At 40.3% G+C, this 22592-nt stretch overlaps 1 protein-coding gene across 20 annotated transcripts in view; it reads left to right on the forward strand.

The window, feature by feature from the left end:
* Nucleotides 1-22592, forward strand: part of CLASP2 (cytoplasmic linker associated protein 2) — a 7203062-nt gene that overhangs the window by 3742160 nt on the left and 3438310 nt on the right. For all 20 annotated transcript variants that reach the window (XM_044064956.1, XM_044064947.1, XM_044064955.1 and 17 more), the window contains one exon: nt 2830-3000. In XM_044064956.1, coding sequence (XP_043920891.1) covers nt 2830-3000 — 171 coding nt within the window. The remainder of the gene's footprint in view (nt 1-2829; nt 3001-22592) is intronic.

The following is a 22592-nucleotide window of genomic DNA, read 5'->3' on the forward strand; positions in this document are numbered from 1 at the left end:
AGTGGAGTTGAATGAAGCCAAACAGAAGTCTAGAAGGTTTAGATTTTTGTGTGGAAGTGTTTACATGTTTATTTTTGTACCCCACACAGACTTTATATGACTTTTTCTCAGGTAGATGGCAAATGCTGGTTGTGTAATGGGAATGTAAGGAATTGGCAGATTTAAAAAATTCTCTACAGGATATTGATATATATTTTGTAAATTAAAATGCTTTTCCCCAATATACTGTGTGTACAGTGAAAGGAAATGTGCAAGGCCAAACAGCAGTTTTCAAAATAATATGCTTGCTTTGCAAGAACAGTTATGTTCAGCTTAGATATTAATAACGTATAGCTGTGGGCAGTACTGTAAATGCATCCTGTTATAGAAAAAAAAGGAAGTTGACTTTCTTAGCTTTCAGATGCAGAATTAAATAAATAAAATGCAGACAGGTCAAGTGACACAAAGATGATGTGGAGAGACTTTTGTGAAGTCTTCAGATACATACAGCAAGGACCAAAAAAGGGCATGAAATAACCGTGGACTTTTTCATGACACAGACAGAAACCAAAACAACAAGTCACAAGGACATTAAAAATAACATTGGTTGAAAAGAGTATTTAAACTGGACAGTATGTTTCATTCAGGGGTGATGTCTCACTTAGACTATAAGTATGCCTTAGTCTGTTCATCTGTCTAGCTGTGTTATAATAGAATTGAAATAGCTCTAAAAGAATGAACTGTTTGGCAAGAATTTGTTCTGAGACAAATAAAGTATAGCAGATACAGTAGTATGAAGTTTGTCTGGTCTACTTTTGGACATTTCTTCAGTAAAGAAAGAGATACATTCTTCAGTGGATACATTTCTTCAGATATTTTGACAGAAATGTTGGGGGAGGACCTTATTTTGAACCACAGGATTTTTTTTTTTGAGTCAGGATATGGAAACTGAATTGCCTAGACATGGCAAGGCTTTACTAAGTTTATAGCTGTTGGTTGTTAAAAAAACAAGTACTAGGTAATAGAAATGAAAATCTAAATGAATGGTGTTTTAGCAGGATTTGAACGTGTGGGCTAGGGAATGGAATATTGTGTGGGGAAGAGAAGAGGTTACCTCTTCTTCTAGAACATTTGCTATTAGCTATTTCTCCATTAAGCAGTTTTTTGAGAAAGTTCACTAAAAGTATGGGTCTGGCAGACTCTTTTAGCTGTGGTAATCCCGGGGTACAGCCATTCACATGTTCTTCCATAGACACAGCTTTTTATCCACGGTAAATAAGATCTTTATATGTAGAGAGCACTCATTTCCACTGACTCCTTAAAAATTTGCCCAATTACTGTATTAGGTAATGTCTGTCAGTAACTAACAGTGAATTTAGAGGAGCTTTCCAAGAGACCAAGAGATATTTCTAGAGAGCTAACAAGTGAAGGACCTGACATAACAAAACTTCTTCCAGCATTAATGCAATCAGATCATTTAATTAATCTACCTGTAACCTTGCTCCAGGCAGATATATGGGATAATTTAGAAAAAAAAACTGATAAAGAATTTGATAAGGGGATAAGGAGGGAATTACTAAGGCAATGGCTTCACTATGAAGCAACAGAAGCACATGGAGCACAGGACACTATTCTGAGGAAAATGCTCAGAGTGAAATTACAGGCACTGTGTGATGCTTTATGACCTGGTGAATTTCAGTTAAGTGCATAATTTATTTGAGTACGACACACATATCACAATGCTGAATTCAGAGTATGCTTTTCTCCATTTACTCATGTTGAAAGCTAAGAAAATAACTGCATTTTGGAATCAGAAAGGATCTCCTATAGTGGCAGACCTGAGTTACATGATGCAGGAGGTGAAGGAAACTATTATGTTAGGATCCAACAGCAACTGCTAAAGAAGTGGACTTTGTGTGACAGTATTTTAGGGAAGTGACTTTGATAAAGGGACTCCAAAATCTGTCATATGCTGCCAGACTGAAGAAACTCCAGCTCTATTCAGTCGCATACCGCCTGCTCAGAGGTGACCTGTGCCTGACATACAAGGCCATGTCCAACCCGGAATTAATGGACATGCTCCACCACAAAAAATCCAAATCTACCAGATCCACTAGAGCAAGCAACTTAAACCTTAGCACGGATATAAATAGGACATGCTGGAGGGATAGATTTGTCACCCAGAGACTCCCTATGCTGTGGAATAAAATCCCGGTCCATGTGAGGCAGAGCACCTCGCTGGCTCTGTTCAAGAGAAATCTTGACCGGTGGATGGGAGATCGTAGGTTTACCCCGGGAATCATCTCTGTGTCACTGTTGGACAGAGGCACAACAAACTAATGGGCACAGTATTTTTTAACATAAGGGGTGGCGTAAGCCACAAAACTCTGGGCTAGGCTTATAAATGCCTTAGGGCAGATAGCCTAGTATAAACCTATGAACCTATTACTCCTTCAGTGTACATTAAGTGAAATGTAATAGGTAGAAGACTTTTTTTATAGATACAGCCACTATTTTGGGTACCTTTACTAGAATAGTATCCAGTGTCATCTGAAGATAAATTAGAATTATTCTACACTATATATAATATGATCTTGTGTTGTATGTATATAGTAATACATTTTTGATTTTTGTATTAAAATCCAATAGACTGCACAGCAGGTAATGCAGATGTTACTACAGTATTTTGAAATCTTATTCTAAAATGTTTTCACAGAGTGATCGTGATTGTTCTTGTGTTTACACTCATGTTACTAAATTGTTCTCTTGTAACTTAATAAAAATGTTACTTGTTTAAAAAAAAATCAAATTAAGAAAAGCGCAACTAATTTATTTTGATGTTGCTTACAGCTGGCAGTCGCTCTGGTTCTCCTGGCCGGGTTTTAAGTACCACCACTCTTTCAACAGTCAATAGTGGAGTTCAGCGGGTGTTAGCTAATCCTCCAAGTACCCAAAAACGAAGCAAGATTCCACGTAGCCAAGGATGCAGTAGAGAAACCAGTCCCTCTCGACTGTCTGTTGGTAAGGATAAAATGGCAAATCCCTTGATTCTTGATAAGATCCTGATTTGAAATTGATGTTTGAATCACTGAAATGTAGTACATGGTTAATTCCTTTCAAAATAAGCTACAGCATGAATTACGTGACAGGAGAAATTGATGTCACTTAGAATTTCACAGGTGACTAAAGCAGCTAAACCACATTAAGTCTTAAATACGTTCAGTGGGAGAACAGGCTACCTTTTCTGTGGCAAGTAAAAAGCAGCACAAATAATACAAAGCACTAACAGATTCACACCTCTGTGAGAACATTTTCAACGTGCATGTAGGTATTGTTTGCTTTTTCTTTCTTTTGTTTTTTTTTTTTTTCTGTTTACATCCATTATTAAATTATCACTTCAGGCATAGGCAAACATACAGTAATAGAAAAAAAATTGAACCAGGTTGACATTTTACTGTTTACATACATTATACATTGCATATGTTTTCCTTAAACCTCACTCCTCCTTCTGGGCATTATTCTGCATCTATTGTTCGTACAGATTCCATTTTTTTCTATGTAGTCTGCTCCTTCTTTTTTCTTAAGATCCCACTTCCAGATATTTTATTTTATAGAAATTTCTTTTTTGTCAGCCAACAGAATTAAACTTAATGAGGCCTTACTATCTCTGAGCAAATCAGATCCTGTATCCCAGCTCAAAAGAATAATTTCCTGTCTCTTATGTTTAACCAGTAATGTGCAAGCTGCCTAGCCCCATTTTCATTGGAACCGATAAGCAAAAGCTTCAGCAGAAAGCAGGAGCACAGCTGTTTTCACAACAAACACTGTAACAGTGTAGTAAGAGTAGCATAGCAAAAACATTTGCTCAGCAGAGGCCCCATTATTTTATTACTCTGCAGTATAGGATGAATTGTTGTATAGTGTTTTAAGTAAATGTGTGGTCAGCACTTCATCTAAACATGAAGAGTAAAAAGTAACTTGTTAAAACTGTAGCAAGGAATTTACTTTAAACTGTAAATCAGCATTGTGAAAAGACAGCCCAACAAATGCGCTGAAAGAATACTGTGGAATTTTAGTTAAATCTTGTATTCTTTACCTTTCGAACTCTTGCAGACTAGATCACCCATTTCCTTACTTGCTGCTTTGGTTCTGCCAGTTAGGGAATCCCTCACCTTGTGCCCATTGTAATTGAAAAACTTTAGAGTACATTGTCAGAATCTTTTTTCCATTTTGCATCTTGAAGCTTTGTTTCATCTTTTGTATCACTGTGTCTGTTACAGTGAACTTAATTACATATCTTTGGGTTCTATAAACTAACTTCTGGATGCTCATCATAGTACTGCTCTATTGTACTATTAACTCTTGGAACTTCTGCTGTCACCCTTCCAAGTGGATATCCATGATAATAAAAGCGGGAAGTCTTGCCTGTTCCATATGTGTTTTTCATGTTGTAATTCACTCAAGATCACATTTTTTTCAAATGCATTGTGATTTTGTCAGTTAGGCCTGCCTTCCAGATTTCGCATATAAATTATCTTGATTTTCTAGAGGTGGCTATCTAGATTAATGCCCTTTGTTTTAAGCATAGAGGCTTAAAAAATATGATAAAAGTGAAGAATAGCATGGAAAATTTGAAAAACAGCATGGCAAATGGTAGTTCATTTTTTTTATATTTGCAAAGTTGTTTACATTTTTTCCATTGTCAAAGGCTTTCACTTGGAGATTAGAAGTCAATGGGTGAAGGCGATTGCTCCTGACAGGGCTGAACAGTGTGTTCTTGATGAAATTTACAAAGATCCGTTCATGCATCTGTAAATTTTCATTATCAATTTGGAGACAAGAAATCTGCATGTGCAGGTAGTTAAGCCTGAGAGTCTGAACACTGTGTGTCCACTGAGTGAATTGTATAAGTTCTAGTGAAATTAAAATATAAATGAAGTTTGATGCTGTGGGAAATTAATGAGTTATACAGGCAGATGGCTCCCCAGCAGCATTAGTACTTTAATGTGTTTAATATATCAGTGAACAATTTAATTTATGTATTTATTTATTTAAAGGTATCCAGTGCACGTTTCCTGAGGGCTAAAAGTTAATGTTTGCTGAAAGCATCTAAGCTGTTTTTCCCATCTGGGAGAGGAATAAAGTTAAGAAAACAGTGGGTTGGATTTAGTTTAAGTGGGAGCACATTTGCTTTAGCATGGCTAATCTTATTTCTAGATTAAATAATTCCCTATGGCTTTAGTTACAGATTTAGGTCAGCTGCGTCTGGAGGGTAAACTTCTTTTGTTGAAAATGTACATTGTTTTCTGCATTCTTTAAAAGGGGATGGGTGTTTTGAAAATATATTTAGTAGTTTGATTGTTTTCACTGAAGTTAAAACACTGGAGATGTGATATAGTTTCAAATGGAGATGAGAAGAAACAATTACATAAGAGATCAGCCTGCCACTCATTAATATGTGCATGTAAGCTAAAAGTCGGTACTGTACATTCGGAACAGCTGTCATGTATAATAGGTGGGAGTAATATCTTTCTCTTGTAATGGTTATTTACATGGCTCTGTTCATGTTCTACACCAGGTTAATCAAATAGCTCTTTAATTTGTAACTGTAGTAGCATTACCCTCCATCTTATTATTATATTTTATACAGTTGATAATTTCTTGCCTCTTTTACCTATGTCTTATACTACTGTTATCACTATACAGTCCCCTAACTTTTCTCTCCCTTTTGCTTCCCCATCCATACCCCACATTTTACTAATAAACACATAAGTTTCTGTCTTCTACTTTCCCTCGCCTGTAATTCCTCTCCTCTCTCAACATTGTACTAAAATATATGTATACTAAGTACATCATAATAAACAAAAAAGTAACTGTCAAGCCGAATCATACTGATCTGAATCATTTAATTGTAAAGACCACTTGTCTCATGTATATAATCTCCTTAGTAATATCTAATGTGTGTAATTAATGTGCAAGTATGTTTCATCTAATATATATAAAAATGATGTACTATCCATTATTGTATATTCTTTTTTGTATGTAAAACTGTTCATTGTTGCCACGTAATAAACTAATGTAATATGCTAATTATCTCTGGGAGTTTTCTCCCTGGGCCTCCGCAGAAAATGGGCACTCACCCAGTTGGACTTTCCTAGAAAACAAATGTCAAATAAATAAATAAATACTCTGTCCGTATTAGCATGGAATTTAAATGACATTGCAGATATAGACAAAAAAGGGTATTAAATTATGTTAAGAAGTTAGGATGCAAATAGCAAGGTTGTAGGAGATGTATGTGGATAGAAATGAACCTGCGGATTTGTCAGAGAGAGGATTTCCAGGTGAGCATTCAATAGCATATCAGGAACAGTAGAAAAGAGGAGTATTCATTTTGTTTGCAAGTAGGACTCCAATAGTGATAGAGGAAGGGAAAAAGACAAAATGTTAGATTTATGGTAGTACAGGGCTACTGGCAGGAGAGGAAGATTATACTTGCATGCATGTATATTCCATCTAAAAATTGCTGTTGTGGAAATAAGTTTTCCACAGGTAGCATTGTTTATGGTGTGTACTGGAACCAGATTTGCAATGGTGAGGATGTATTAAGGAGACCTAGAAGAGAAGACGTAAGAGACAAAAAAGGGTAGATTTCTGAAGAAATATGTGAAAATGTTCGATATGGAAGATATGAATTCAGGAGTCAGAACCCAGACATAATTTGCATATTATTTTCCAAGGTAGAATAACCACGCTAGACTTGATAGAAATTATATTTCACTTGAACAGGTGTATTTAATTGAACACTTTGCGACACACCCAATAACTATTTCAGGTCATGCACTAATAAAAACTAAGGTAATGATGCAAGGTAAGGAAGTAAAAATGAGACACTTGTGTATTCCAGCTTAACTGTTCAAGTGGGAGGAACTTAAGGAATGGATAGTGGAATTAATTGAAGAGTTTTAAGAGTTGTAGAAATTTCTTCAGAAGGGATAGCTAGTATGTGGGATAAAGTAGCATTTAAAAACATGTTAGAAATAAGAAAAAAAGAGATACGGGCTTAGGAAGGAATTGTGCCTTGCTTAGACGGGATGACTAATGTTATAGTATTTCAGAGGGAATCTCGTAGAACAAAAAGAGGTACAACTGCAAATTGCTAATAAGGGAGTATTTGGATAATATTCTTGAGTTTAGAAATGTTGCTGTTAAATATTTTTGGTAACACCTTCCAGAGCACAAAAAAGTTTAGCACAATGACTTGGGCAACAAAGAATAGAAAGGGTTGTTTCTAAATTTTGGGATTCTGTAACAAGAGCAATAACCAGAGTTGCTGTAGAGACTAATTTTAATGGTTTGTAGCTTACCAAGATTGCAGAACATTGTAAACGAGGTTTAGCTCACTAGAGCGCGTGGCTTGCAGTGACTTAGATTTCTTTAGGTGGAGCATGTCCATCAATTCTGAGTTCACCTCTGAGTAAGCGATATGCCACTGAGTACAGCTGGAGTTTTTTCAGTCAGGCTGCATAGGACATATGTTTGAGGCCAGTAATCCTCTTGGTGAGGTGCTTTTGTGGTCTTTCCAGCTGTTGGAAGTGTCTTGTGAGGTACATCCCAAATGGGGCATTGTACTCTATGATGGGTCTGATGAGTGACGAGTAGAGTGGCACTATAACCACTTTATTTCTAGATGCGAACCCCTTGGTAATTAGATGGGCCACATAGAAGGATTTCCTAACTACTTTGGCAAAATGATTGTCAAAGGAGAGATTACTATCTACCTAGGTCCCCAGATCTCTTATTACCTCTTCTGTATTAAGGGGGCTGCCGTCTGTGTGGTAATTCGTGGGTGTTTTTTTTTTCCCAAACAGGATGACTATGCATTTTTTGGCATTTAGCTTGAGGCCATGACTTTAACACCAGGTGTCTGTCTCAGTAAGGCCTTTTTGAAGGATGTCCGTGTCAGCAGGAGAGTCAGTTATGGCAGTCATCGGTGAACTTGGTTAGCCATAGTCGTCCTGTGTTTGCCTGTACTTCTGAGAAATATATGCCGAACAGTAGGGGTCCCAGAACCAAGCCTTGCGGGACACCACTTGTGACTGGTTTAGAGTCGGACCTGGAGCCTGCTTTTCTTACCGTGTGTGTTCTATCTGTAAGCCAGTTGGCAACCCATCTTGTGACGTAGGGGTTTATGCTCAGGCTGGTGTGTTTTTCTATAATACCTGAATGAGGAATGGTGTTGAACGCCTTGGCGAGATCAAGGTAGGCTGTGTGAACCACCTTTCCCTCGTCTATGGCCTTGGTGACCGTCTCAAAGAAGTCAACCAGGTTTACTAGGCATGATCTGCCCTAAACAAAGCTGAACTGGGTCGAGTCAAGTGTTTTGAGGTTTCCAATGTCTTTGTTAATGAGTTCCATGATGATGCGCTCCATAGCCTTGCAGACCAGGCTAGTCAGGCTTATGGGGCGATAGTTACCAGTGTCAGTTGTGCCCCTCCTTTGTGGATCGGAATAACCGTTGCTGTGCACCATTCTATGGACATGTAGCCTGTGAAGAGGCTGAGGTTGATCAGCGTGTTTAGGTGGGGGGGTTAGTTCGTTCTGTAGTTCGTGCAAGATGCAGCCTGGGACACCATCTGGCCCCATTGATGCTGTGTTTTTGGCTTTTGAAAGGGCTGTTTTCACCTGTGCTTCTGTGATTTCTGGGACATTACACTTTTCCGGTATTGTTGTGGGCCCTTTTGAAGGTGAGAAGGAGGTGAAGTTTGCACTGAATCTATCTGCCAGGATGTTGACAAATATCAGTAGGTTCAGTATATTTTGTGCTATTTTGCACTAGCTCAGAGCATATCTGCGAGTTGCCACTTAGATTCTTGACATAGCTAAAGAAGGCTTTGTGGTTATCTTTCAAATCCTTGGCTATTTTTCTTTCGAAGTTAACCTTTGATAATTCTATGAGGGACCTTAGTTTCTTACTGATACTGATCAGGGATGTCTTTCCTTCTTGGGATTTGCTTTTTTTCTGAACTAGTTTCCTCCTTCTGTTGTATAATCTGTTTATGGCAGGGGTCCACCAGACTGGTTTCCTTCTCTTAGGGGAGTGAGTCTTGGTCTTGCTAGGGATGGCCCGATCCATGCATCCTTACAGGTGCTCATAGAGTGCAATTGTAAAGGATTCTGCATCTTGGGCAGTGTTATCCTTTAGCATGGGGGCTGTGAAACTTACCACCTCTGCCTTAAGTAAGGTGAAGTTTGCTTTAGAAAAGTTTTTCACTGTGGTTTCCTTGGTTGGGAGTGGTGGTGGGGTGTGGACATCCAGGGTGATAAGTTTATGGTCTGATCTAACCAGTGACGGGTTGACCTCCGGTACAGAACACCTGTCGCCCATGTTGGTGATGACCAGGTCCAATATGTTGTGGCCTCTGGTAGGGGAGTTTACCAGCTGATCCAGGGCATTTGAGTTGATAAATTCCAGGAAGCACTGAGCCTGGGAGTTTGTGCTCAAGTAGTTTTCCCAGTTAATGGTAGGGTAGTTGAAATCGCCCAATGTCAGGGTGTTCGGTAGGACCTTCATGTTTTCCAGTGTCTCCATAAAGGCAGAGTGGTGGTCCTGGGTCATGGAGGGTGATCTGTAGCAGGCCACAATTTGCATTGCAGATTTGTCCGATGTTAGTTTCACATGGATGATCTCAGAGGTATCATGCTGCGCCACTAACCTGGAGGTGTGAGTATCCTTGATGAATATGGATACACTCCCTCCTTTTGTGTTTCGGTCCGTGTTCTGTGGCCGAAATGTGTGGTATGAGTTGTAGCCCACTAGTGCTGGAGTGCTCTCTGGAGCCTTGAACCAGGTTTCAGTTACTGCACAGATGACATTCTCCTTACTTAGAAGTGCTTCGAACGTATGCATTTTGAGATTTAAACTCCTGGCGCTGAGTAGCATAACCCTCATTTTTTTACTTGTTCTGTTTATGGTGGTGGGTTTGAATTTTGAGCCTTGCCTAAAAAGGCAGTATGGGGGCAGCAAGAGCCTTGGCCAGTATTCGAAAGCTAAGGGGTGACAGGTGCAAGCCATGTCTTGCGAAGCAACACTGCTTGTCGAGCATGTCATCCACCAGAAGCTTAGCCAATTGTTGAAATTGATCATTTTTTCTGTATACTTGAGGTATCATTCTTGGTGAGGGCAGGTTGCTACTCAGGGTCAGGGTCATACCTGCCTGGGCTACATGATCAGAGAGCTCTTCCATGTCTCTTTTCATGTAATCCAGGGAGGTACATTTCAGGTCATTCACACCAACATGAACAATGACAAAGTCATATTTGTACTTGTTCTGGAGTGACCTGAGTGCTTGTGTTATGTGGCAGATTCTGACTCCCGACAGGCAGCTAATAGTAACCTTCTGCTTGTCCAGCCTAGTGAGTGGGACATCAGTGTGCCTATTACTAGTGTGTTAGGTACGGTATTTCGCCTTAAGGGCTGTGATTGTGCGGCACATTGATTTTGTGTGTTATGTGCTGTCTGGTTTGTGACAGGAGGTGCAGGTCTTGTGGGTGTCTGCTTTGGAGCTCTCTGATGCTTTTGCAGGTTTTTATGTGTATTTTTTGCCAGTGCTGGTTTAGTAGGTCTGTGTGGGGCTGGAGGTGTGGTGCAAGTGTTAACCTTCTCCTCATGACTGTCTGTTCCAGTCTTGGGTGGAGAGACCTTAGCCTCCAGTTTGGCTGTATAATTGCATCTCTCGCATATGTTAGTGTTTTGTGGTAGGAGGAGAGGGCTCTCTGTGTACATGAGGCAGTTGTAACATTGCCTCAGGATACCCAGATTCACCAGCTGGACTGGAAAGTACACCTGAAGTTGCCCTTTGGTCATGCCTGAATAGTAGGGTGAGCTGCTTAGTCCCTTGGTTGGTGAGGGGTGGATAAAGAGCCTTGCCCTGCTGGGTAGTCAAGTGTCAGGGTATATTAGTGCTTGCTATTAGGTCTGAGCAAGTGCTGGACTGTAGGATGCTTTTTGAGTGCTTAGGTTGAGAGTTAGACTAGCTTCAAGTGAAAAACTCAAGAGGAGACTTAGTGGAGCCGGGAATAATTTAACCCTAACTAACCATGTCTCAGAGACATTTTTATTAGAGTCTAGCTAGTATGAATAATTTCAAAACTTTTTCACTGCATATAAGTTGCAAATAAAGTATGCATCTTTGACCATTACATTTAATTGTGCTCCAGTTTGAATCATTCTGACATAAATTGTCTTAATCCTGAATTGGTGTTTGTTCTTTCTTTTGATGTTAATATGTTATTTTTACCTCATTTATAAGAATGTTTTATTCCTCTGATTTATTTCTTTTACAAAGGATTGATTATTTGTTGCTGAGCTACAGATACTTCTGTTAAAGGAGCTCTGCTATTACTACTACTCTGATATGTACTAAATGTAAGTTACCAGGATTACTACAGTCCTGTTTTTTTTCAGTTACTTTTAAAAGTCATATTGAATAGTCAAAAGTTATTGGTTATCAAGTAGAAAGGCTAGGGTTTGCTGATGTATGCATTTTTTCAAGTACTTTTGAGAGGGGAGGAATGATTGCTATAGGATGATAGTTTGACAATGTGGTGGGTGTGCCACCTTTGTACAAATGTTGGGATGTATTTTTCTGTAATGGAGCTATTAATTAGGGTAGATACAAGGTAGTAAATAGTGTCAGCAGCTATACTGAGGTATTCGGTTGACAGGAGATAGTCTTGTGGGTTTCATTCTTTTATGTTTTTGATGGTATTTGTCTGGATGGTTGTTAGGTTGGGGTTTATATAATTTTGTCGAAGACTTACTATGTTGAACATTTATTCATCGAACTTAATCCATAGAACACCATTTCAGCGAATGGTTAAATCATCAAAACTTTGTCCTAGTGAAAAAAGCTAGTAGGCCACCAGAGCGATCTTAACAAAAATGACATTATTTTAAAGTCACCAAGGTGGGTTGCTTCTGCCCCCACAGCCCCCTCCCCAATTATATATACCAACTCCGAGATCGCACTACATTGAGGAAAAGGACACATTTGTAACAATGGCCAACTAACTCCCTTCCCTGGGAAAAAGTTTCAGTGTTATAACTGTTTGCTGAAGTGGTGTTCGATGCATAAAGTTTGATGAACAAACGTTTGACAAAGTAAGTCTCCAACAAAATGATATAGACCAGTTAGGTTGAGTCTGGGTATGGAACTGTTGTCTGATGTGGTGGCTGTAGGTTATTATTGTTTGAGTAGTACTGGAATTGAAGTGTTTGTTGAATTTGTCTACAGTGTTCCTGCTGTTTTCAGATAGGAAAGGATTTGGGATAGGTTTTTTTTTTTTTTTTTTTTTTTTTTGTTAGGAGGTTGTTTAAATTTTGCCAGAATCTTTTGTAATTTTATTTCTTTGTGTGTTCTGATTTGTGGAGAAGTTCTTTTTATCATAACAAATTTGAGCCTTTGTGCAGTGTCTAAGACCCTAGTATGTATTGAGGTAGGATTGAGATTCCAGACTTTGTCACTGCCTCTCATGAGTTGTTTAGTTTTATAGGTTACACATAGGGTAGAATTTATTTTTGCTATTTTATGTCTTACTGGGACTTGCTGGTTTAGTCTGGTTAAGGATGAGTTATTTAAGTGACAGGCAGCTTCATCTAATGACAGATATTTAAGGGGTTCCTAGTCATATTGCTTAAGTGTGTCATTAAATATGGATTTATCAAAATTAGTTACGTTTCTCACAGAGTTGAAGTATAGGAATTGGGGTAAATTTTGTCTGTTTTTTAATTTCTCCAAGTCTTTTGGGTATCTGTTACCATGACAGGAATGGACCCCATTCCTAAGTCAAAGTATGATTAAAGTTCATGAAATTAGTATTGTTTCAATCTTTGATGTCAGACAGAAGAGCTCTTTGCAGCACCCGTAATGTGCCCAGTAATGACCCCTTTTGTAAATCATATCGAGTTATATGTATTGGTAACATATTTAAATAGGACTGTAGATTCTTTTTTACAAGACCCGTTGCTCCTACTACTGTTGGAACTGTCTGGCTATCTTTCTTCCACATTTCTCTCGTTTCTGCCTGCAAATCCTGATATTCTATGACTTTGTCTCTCTCTGTACGCAAGACACTGTAGTCACTGGGTGTAGCAATTTCAATGATCAGTGTTACTTTTGTCTTCTTTTCATTGACCACTATATCTGGTTTTCTCCCATCTATCTTTTGAACTATTGGTAATGGTTGCTCCCATGTGATGTAGGCTTCATCATTTCTATGATGCTTTGTGGCTCATGTTACCAATCTTTTTCATCTACTTCAATACCATAATGTTTACACAATCCCCAGTACAACAGTCACGCCACATTGTTATGCCTTTCAGTATACAGTCCTTCTGCTGTTAGTATGCCACAATCAGCAATGAGGTGTGCGACTGTTTCCAATTCTGTTTTACAAAACTTACATTTATCTGTTTCTCCCACATGTTCAATGGACTTTGTAAACCATCGTGTGCGTAGTTCACTCTCTTGGGCTGCCAATATTAACCTTTCATCTTTTGGTTTGAATTTGCCTCTCCTTAACCATTCCTGCATTCAGTCCTGATCAGCATGAAGTACTTCCAGAAGTTTTCAATATGTGCAACTATATTTAAGCTTTTTCCACATTTTTTTGCCTTCTCATCTGAGCCTTCACCTTGTGTTCTTTCTTTTGTTTTTTTTGGCGCACGCAGTTGCCACCTGATTTTTATCTACTTCTGGTTCTCTGTTGATGTAGATGGGGTGATGATTACTGAGAAAGTCTGAGAGAATGCTCGCTTGCTTAATTTTTTTGTGAGTGCATTAAGAGTATGCAGTCTAATATGAATGTTTTGTTTTTTTTTTGATACTTTGTCAAATTGGGTTGATTGGTTGGATCAGATAACTGAAATGATAGAGGTTGCTATTTATGGGGAGGAAAGTTAGAGGTCCAGTCTATGTTACTGGGCAGGATAGTTTCTTGGTTGAAGGTAGATAAGTAGCAAAGTATTTTTCTGGCAGTCTTGGCATTTTTGGAGGAGGGTGTAGGTAGCTACAGTAATTGATGTTTGCTTGTTTAGATGGATTATGGCTATTTGTATTTCTTCATTGCAGTGCTGTTTAATAGTTGGAAGGTAGGTATGGATTTATAAGATGGATTGAAAGATGATGGCCACACTCCCAGCCCATTTACCTATTTGGTTTACACTAATTATGGTGTAACCAGGAGGAATGATTTCTTCATGTTTAATTTCAGGTCTTAACCAGGTTTCATTGTAGCTAGAATGTGGGATTGATGGAATTCTGTCAGTGTGTGAAGATCCAACATTTTATTTCAGACATTAAGGATTATATATTTGTGGGCTGGAGAAAGAAACTGGGTTTTGTTGTGTTTGAGGATTGTCGAGAAGGGGACTTTTCATGCAGGGGGATTGGGTGGGTTTGGTGTTGGCTTTGTTTAGGTGGGGTTACTGAAGACCCACAATTGGGGCATTCATCTCTTTTCTCTATTAGTTTATTGGGGTGAGTGGTGGACTTTTTGAGGTGTTGGAGTAGTAGTTTTGGTACATTTTTGCACTGGAGTATGCTTGTTTTTGTTTGGTGTAGGTTAACATTGTATGTTTTTTAATAAGATTTTGTCTGTGCTGAAGAGGAGTGGGCGGATTAGGGAGTTGTGTCTGTGGATACAGAGGATAAGCAGGCTTTTTGTGAAGGATTTGTTTTGAGTAGGTAAGGCATAACTAATAAGTAGTCAATAGGCTCAGGATGGCTAAAGTTCCTGTTAGGGGAAGTAGATGTATATAAATAGTTGTATAGAAGAGTTTTCATAGGAAGTGGGAGGAAGAAAAATGCAAACAATTGTGGAATCCATTTATATTGCATTTGAGATGTTTGAAAACAAAAGCATCCATCCATCCTCAGCCCCTTTTCCCATTTTTACACATGGGGTTGGGTGTCAGTTCAACAGTGGCAATCATGTAGAGCCAAGGTTTACAAAGCTGGGTGGCTAACACTGCTGCGGTAGTTCATCCATACCGCACACGCGTACCTAGGGTCAATTTAATGTGTTGAATCCACCTGCATATTAAAATAGTAGTAAAACACACAAAAATTGCCACAGAGAAATTGGAATAAAGATGCTATCAGGAAAACCAAGTTTGCCACCAAAATTATCTTTCTGAATTATTTGGGCCACATTACTGCTTACATGTATGTTATTCCAGTTGTTGGAGTTGCCACTAAAATGATAATCTGATGTTGTCCCTTTCATTCTTGCTCACCACCGGGTCTAGGATCCGTTGGAATCTACTCGGCCTCTCTCTCCTAGACTTTGGCTCCAAGCCTCTAGCTCCTCCCTTTACCCATAATCCCCCATCGCTTCCTCCAAGCCCTCAGATGTCATTTGCCACATTCAAAGCCAGAAGGAAGATCCAGCCTTTCAGTAGTCCGATATCCTTTTCAGCTTTTTTCTTCCTGTGTAGAGTTAGAATTTAATTAGTGTGCTCCTCCCTTGTTAATTTGCTAGTTTAGAGTGTGTTAGGTTTATAGATTTAGAAATCTCTAGTGTTTTAGGGAGAGTTTTCATATATTATTAATTAGTCAAATAGTTAAGATAGTTAAACTAGTCATACTTTGAATACTTTTTGGTGTGAGTCCTCTTCAGTTAGATAAATTGAAGTCTTTGCTGCTTAGGATTTGTAAGTTTTTGCTGGCATCAGGGACATAGTAGCATAAGTGTGTGTGTGTTAACCTCTCTTAACCGCTTGTTTTTTCTATTTTTAGCATTGTTGTTCCTTTTGTTTTCAGGCATGGTAAAAAAATCCAACAAGCCTAATGGATTCAAGAAATGCACCTCTTGTGGGCATAAGATCCCCAATTCCGATGCACATAAGAAGTAAGTTTATTGTTTAGGCACCACACATCTTGAGAAAGATTGTCAGGTCTGTGCTACTTTTACTCCGAGAGCCCTCTAAGATCGGAGAAATAAGTTGATTCTGAGAGGGCTTCTTTCTGCAAGGGCTTAATCCCCTTTACACCGACAACCTCTGATTCAAAAAAGAGGCATCTGAAGTCCCAGTCCTCACTGTCAGAGCCTTCCACTAAAAAAAGCAGAGTTCAGATCCTGGATCCTCGGATCAGACACCTACTTGACCAGCCTTGGATCCTGTTCATCCCTTGGATCTGACTGCTTCTGGCCGGGCAACCAGTTCAACCAATCTGATAGCTTCAGATCTGAAAGCTAGGTCTTGTGTTATGGATCCCAATCTCCTCGACTCTGCCAGAAAGGATTTTACAAACTCCTTCCAAGTCTTCCAGACTGCCTTCTACCACTTCTTCCAGGAGTTTTTTCCAAAATTGACAAGGACAAAGTGATGCAGATGTTTCTTCAAGCTCAAATTCAGTTGGGGATAATTCCAGCTCCGTCCCCTGTTGGGTTAGTGAGCCTTTCTACCAGGAAAAGACTTTCACCTTCTCCGATCCAACCCTCAGCTTCAGAGTCCAGAGATCTGAGGTCCCCAAGAGGTAAGCTGTCAGACTGGACAACACATCACATCTCGGATCCGAAAATTACCCTGACTTGCTCAGCTCCATTGTCTTTGAGTCAGACTAGGTCTTGGATCTGAGAGTTCTGCACTGGATCTGAGGGACAGCATGGCTCAGAACCATCTCTTCCCTTAGAAGCCTTGGGCTTAGACAGCTTGGGCCCGACTTCTATCTGGGAAGCACGGATCCGGGAATGCCTGGGTGTTACCTTTTTCAACTGCTTCAGCTCTGAGGGGGGAGGGAGTGGTTTCTGCTGGTCCATTTGCTTTCTTAGTTGTGGAAAAGGTGTTCTCCGCAACCAGGGATACATCCCCTTGTATCTTGGCTCCCTCCCCCTGTCTTCCAGCTGTCATGAGCTCAGAATCCATCATTTCTGTCTAGTCAGTTCTGCTAGTTCCTGAAGGCCCCAGTCACATTCCCTTTCTGGGCTTCCCTCCTCTTCCCATACCACACCAGGTCTCACCACTGAGGAGCTTCCTCAGAAAAGGATGTGTAAAAGAAGACACATAGATTCTCCTATGGAGTCTCTCATGGAGGACATGGTCTTTGAGGAAGGTGAAGGATCAACCAGATCTCCACCTGACTATGTTTCCTTCAGGGGACATCATGGAAATCTTTAGGCAGAGGGGTGGTTGGTTATCCCATAATCCTTCACTGGAAGAGTCTGTGCTTTTGGTGGCCTTTGGGACTGGCCCATCTACATCTTTGGTGACTCCCCTGGCAGATGAGCTCATTGATCTAGTCTCCTGCCAGGCTGGAAAGAACTGGACACCATTGAACCAGTTCCAAAACAACTTGACAAGATGCTCTCCCCTACTGCTGATCATCAGTACTAGAGCAAAGGTGTTGCAGTTGATGCCAATGTTGTGGCAGCAGAAATGAAAAATGATCTAGCAGAGCAGAGCTCCACTGTCCATCCTCCGAATAAAGAATCCAGAGTGATGTACAGGTTTGGGCCGCGTGTTTATGCCTCGGCTACTTTCTTTCTGAGGTCATTAAATTTTGTGGCACATTTCATATGTCTGCAAACGAATTTGATTAAGGAACTGTCAAATTTCTCTTGCTGAGTTCATGCTGGCAGAGGACCTCAACATAGTTTCTCCACTGCTAGCCACTCTTTCATCTATTGCAAATTTATCGATGAGATTAATTTTCCATGCTGCAGAAGCACCTCTTGAGCAAGCCGGCTCAGACATAGCAATGCGATGTCATGCCTAGATGAGGCTCTGTGATTTCGCAGAACCCTTTAAGGTGTCTTTTATTAATGTCCCTTTTGACAGTTCCTCCCTTTTTGTACCGTCAATTAAAGAAACAGTTACCTGTAGTGAGCAGGAAGGAAAGACCCTGTCATTGGTGTCAAGTTTTCAACCCCTCAGCATACTATTTCCAGGAACCAATGAGGTGGTAAGAAAATGTGGTTCTGTAAGTCTCAGGGACCTTTCCCAGACTCGCGGGGAGATTCCTCTTCCAGAGGCAGAAGAAGAGGTTTTAGTGACAGATGCTGCTCTAGGGGCAAAGGGGGCTTCACAGAATTAGGATTTTAGGGATTCTTTTCCTGACAGAACCTATCAGTGGTCCTGAAGCAATTCCTGTCTGCTGTTCTGTGGAGGCAGTCAAGGTCATTTTTCATTGCACTCAGAAGCCTGGACAAAACTTACAAAAAACAACTGGGTGCTAAACATCATATGCAGAAGATATTACATCCCCTTTCCCCTACAGGAACAAACAAGAAGCTCCCCGATGTTCCACCCAGTCAGAGGCAGTCAGCAGCTCTAAGAGATTCAAAAGCTGCTTCAAAAAAAGAGTAAGCCACAAGGTTCCAGCTGAACAAGTAGGATTCGGAACTTTCTCCAGCTTCTTTTTGGTGCCAAAGAAAATGGGGAACCAAAGACCAGTCCTGAGTATAAGCAGATTGAATCGGTTTGTAAAAAAGTCCAAGTTCTGGATGGTTATAGTACAGTCCATTCTACCACTTCTGCGCAAGGATGATTGGATGTACTCCATAGATTTCCAGGATGCATACTACCACTTAAAGATACACAGACACTCTAGGAAAGTTCAGAGCACTGCCCTTTGGACTCACCACTGCCCCCTGGGTGTTTACAAAATGCATGGCAGTGGTGACAGCTCATTTGCTACTCCAAGGATTCCAGGTGTTTCTGTACTTAGACGACTGGCTTCAAACTGTCTCAAGCAAGCATTTACTGCTACAGGCCATAAGCTTATCTACTCTGTATCTCCAAATCCTTAGGGATAACTATGCATTTTGCAAAGTCAAAACTAGATTCATTGCAAAACAGAGAGTCATCAGAACTCAGGTGGACACTCAAAGAACAGTGGCTTACCATTACAGAGGATCACAACTCTATGAAATCAAATACAGGATGTGTTGTTTCTCCTCTTTCCTCCATCGAGACTGGTTCTACAGGTATTGGGATCCATGGCAGCAACTATAGTCTCAGTGCCATTGGCCAGGTTCTTCATGAGTGTTCTGCAGTGAACTTTAGTGGTTCATTGGTCGATTCTATGCCAACCCTTTTCCATGAGACTGAAACTCACACCGATCTGCAAATGCAGCATGCAGTGGTGGCTTCAGAGCCAAGACTTACACCTAGGCAGACTGTTGTCTCTCCCCCCGCCAGCAGCTACAGTGCCACAGACCTTTCCCAACTAGGGTGGGGGGAATTATATGGGGAAGATGGTCCAAGGCTTGCGGTCCCCTACTGAGACCAATGTGCACATAAGCATCCTTGAGATGATTACAGTCCTCCTATCGTTGCAAGCCTTTCAGGATGATCCTCCTCTAGGGACTGTTACTCTTCACACAGACAACATGTCAGTAGTCTGGTACATCAGCAAACAAGGAGGAAACTTTTCTTATCCATTGGGCAGGGAGGCCATGAGGGTCTGGGTATGGGTGATCTCTCTGGACCATTTTCTTGTTTTAACTCGTATACCAGGGAAAACCAGTGTGTTGGCAGACAGATTCGATAGGTCTATTTTGGCTCCTCATGAGTGTTGATTCAATCAATCAATAGCTAATATGATTTTCAACATTTGGGGCCAGCCTTGCTGCGACCTATTTGCCTCTCCACTGATCAGGAAATGCAGCGAGTTTTTCTCTCTGATCCCTTCTCAGGGGGAGTCACCAAGGGACACTGTAATCCATGATTGTCCTCCAGGTCACCTTTATGCTTATCCTTCTCTTCCTCTAATCCGAAGATTCCTCCATAAGGCAAGAAGGATGAAGTGTTCAGTCTTCCCCATTACCGCCTTCTGGCCTCGCCAAGTGTAGTTCCCCTTCCTGTGGTCTCATCTCAGGTACCCTTCTTGGATTCTGAAGCCCAGTCTGGATCTCCTATCTAACCCATCAGAATTCTGACACCCCGATCTCCACACCCTCAAACTGACTGCATGATTTCTCTAGTTCCGCTGATTATTAAACAGTCAAGGCTTGCTTCCCCAGCCAAGAATATTGTTCTGGCTTCTCAGAAGTCTTCCACAAATAAAGTTTACATAAGTAAATGGAAGAGATTTTCTATATGGGCCAGCAAAGAAAACATTGACTTCTTTTCTAGTATTCCTGTATATATGTTGTGCGTAGACAGCTCATACTGCTGTGTAATTATATCTATATAATTGTGGTGTAAGTGGTGCATAGAATCACATTATAGACCCAGGACAGAGTGTTGCTCGCTATATTTTTATCTGTGACTGCATACCTGTCAGCTGAGGTCCCTTCTTACTAATGTGTTATCCAATTGGCTGAGTATTTGCATATACTACTAGTTGATTCAAGACATATTTTCCTGTGCACAGTTTGTTTTGTTGTCTTTGTACTGTATCTTTACCATCTCAACAGTGCTTATCCTCTCTCCACTCTTCTTTTCTAGACCTAACACCACTCTAAGTAATCGGCTGCAATAACACCTTTATCTTTTAACCCGACCAGTGGATACACTGTTGTATGAGAAGCACGGTCCAGGTCTTTACTGTCTGCAAACACAAACAGCTAAAGTTAACTTTGTATATGTGTCTACTTGTTTGAGCTAATATTCATTATCCTCTGGAGAACAGTCTGCTTTGGCTTGTAAGCAGCCCCCCCCGCCCACCAGACACACACACACACACACACACACACACACACACACACACACTCATCTTCCATGTCTCTCTTATTCCCATCTGTTAGCAAATAGTATCCATAACTGATCAAATACTGTGTGTTTCATTTAATTGAGAGCACAGTGGCCTACAGATACAAGGTTATGTTTTTTCCACCTGATAAATTCTTAAGAAATTACTTACAGCTTCACAGCAGTTCTTGGTCAATTTTAATTGTTTTTCTTAAACACAAACTTATCTTTGTCTGGATCTTGGCTCATTAACAGCAGTACAAATGAACTCCCAGCCCACATGCTTGTTTCCCCTTCCCTGTTTATTACCTTAAGCCAGTCCCAAAGTTAATTAATATTACCTGTAGCAGGCACCATTTTAGATTTTACAAAGCCGGACTGGGTCTCAAGCACTAATAGCACCCTTCCAATCAATATCTTAGAAAACCTTTATTACCTGATTTGGCTTACTAAGTCCTTACCTCAGTGGAAAACTGCTCAAGAAAGCTTAATGCTTTACGTGTGAGGTCTTGAACATTAAATGTCTTACCAGGGCATAAAAGTGAAATTTATTCTCATAGCCATAAAACTATAAAATGTAACAAATGCAACTCTGTAGACAAATTGTTATAAAAAGGAGGAGAGGAACCTAATAGAAAGTAAGGAAGAGCCTACTTTTAGCTCCAGTGCACTCACACCGTATACGCAGAACCTTACTACCTCGTGGTCTGGTTTGGCCCTGCTCCGCACCCCACCCTGCCCCCAAATCTCACCTCCCCCCAGTGGTGCTAAATTTATAGTGCTACAACCACACCCCCTCTTTCTTCAACCAATCAGCTATGTCCAAGTTATCAGTAGGCTCTCCAGTACTTAACCTTTCTATACTATCTTAAAAAGTTTAAAGTGGGGACAGGTCAACTTCAATAATTCCAATGTTACTTGCAATGAAACCACTTAAAATACTACCACTGTACTCTCTTCTGCCCTTTCTGCTTGTCCCATATCTTCTTACTGCCTATGAATATAATTCATGCCCAGGTTTCCACTACCCAAAAGGCCAAGTGTCCACTTTTATAGCTCTACACAAGCTTGAACATTTAATACACCCCCTCCCATCTAACTCCTTACTTACTAGGTATCAGCATCCCATTAGAACAAAATATGCCAAACCTAAAACCAAAAGATACCAAAGTCTATTTATTAAAATCTGGAAGCTCACAATCAGATTACAATGCAACTTGACAGTGGATGGAGATATCCACCCAAATCCTAGCCCATCCTCATCCACTGGCTCTAGGTCCTTTACTAACTGTCCCAGTACTACACAAATCTTAAGACAAACCCCCAAACTCACTTTTGATCAATCACCTAAATATCAGAAGTGTAAACAATAAGATTCAAGACCTACATGCCCTCTTAGCTGCGGTGGTGGTGCTGCGGTAGAATTGTCACCTCACAGTAGGACGTTGTCCTGTTTGATTCTCAGCTAGAGAGTCTTCTGTGTGGAGACATGCATGAATGGGCGTACCTTCGTTGAAGGTTGTGCATCAGAGTGGCAACTCGGCACATAAAAATCTACTGCCAATCATTAGCAGACTGGAGTTCCGCTGTGGCGACCCCTAACCGGGAAAAGCCGAAAGACACAACAACAACCTACATGCCCTCTTAGATGCTCTTTCCCCAGACATACTATGTCTTACTGAAACCTGGCTAAAACCTTCTACTTCAGATAAAGAAGTTATACCACCAGGCTATAACATCCTAAGGCTTGATCGAACCAATAGAAAGGGATGTGGGGTAGCTGTTCTGTACAAATCCATGCTTGAAGTGTCCAATAATGCCCTGCAAACATTCTTGTTTGGCAGTGCTGAAATTCTTATCACTAAGCTCCACATTAATAAGAACAAAGGTATATATCTCATGTGCGTGTATATTT

The sequence above is a fragment of the Protopterus annectens genome, chromosome 3.part0 (genome assembly GCF_019279795.1).
Source record: "Protopterus annectens isolate FY-2018-M chromosome 3.part0, PAN1.0, whole genome shotgun sequence".
Taxonomy (NCBI): domain Eukaryota; kingdom Metazoa; phylum Chordata; order Ceratodontiformes; family Protopteridae; genus Protopterus; species Protopterus annectens.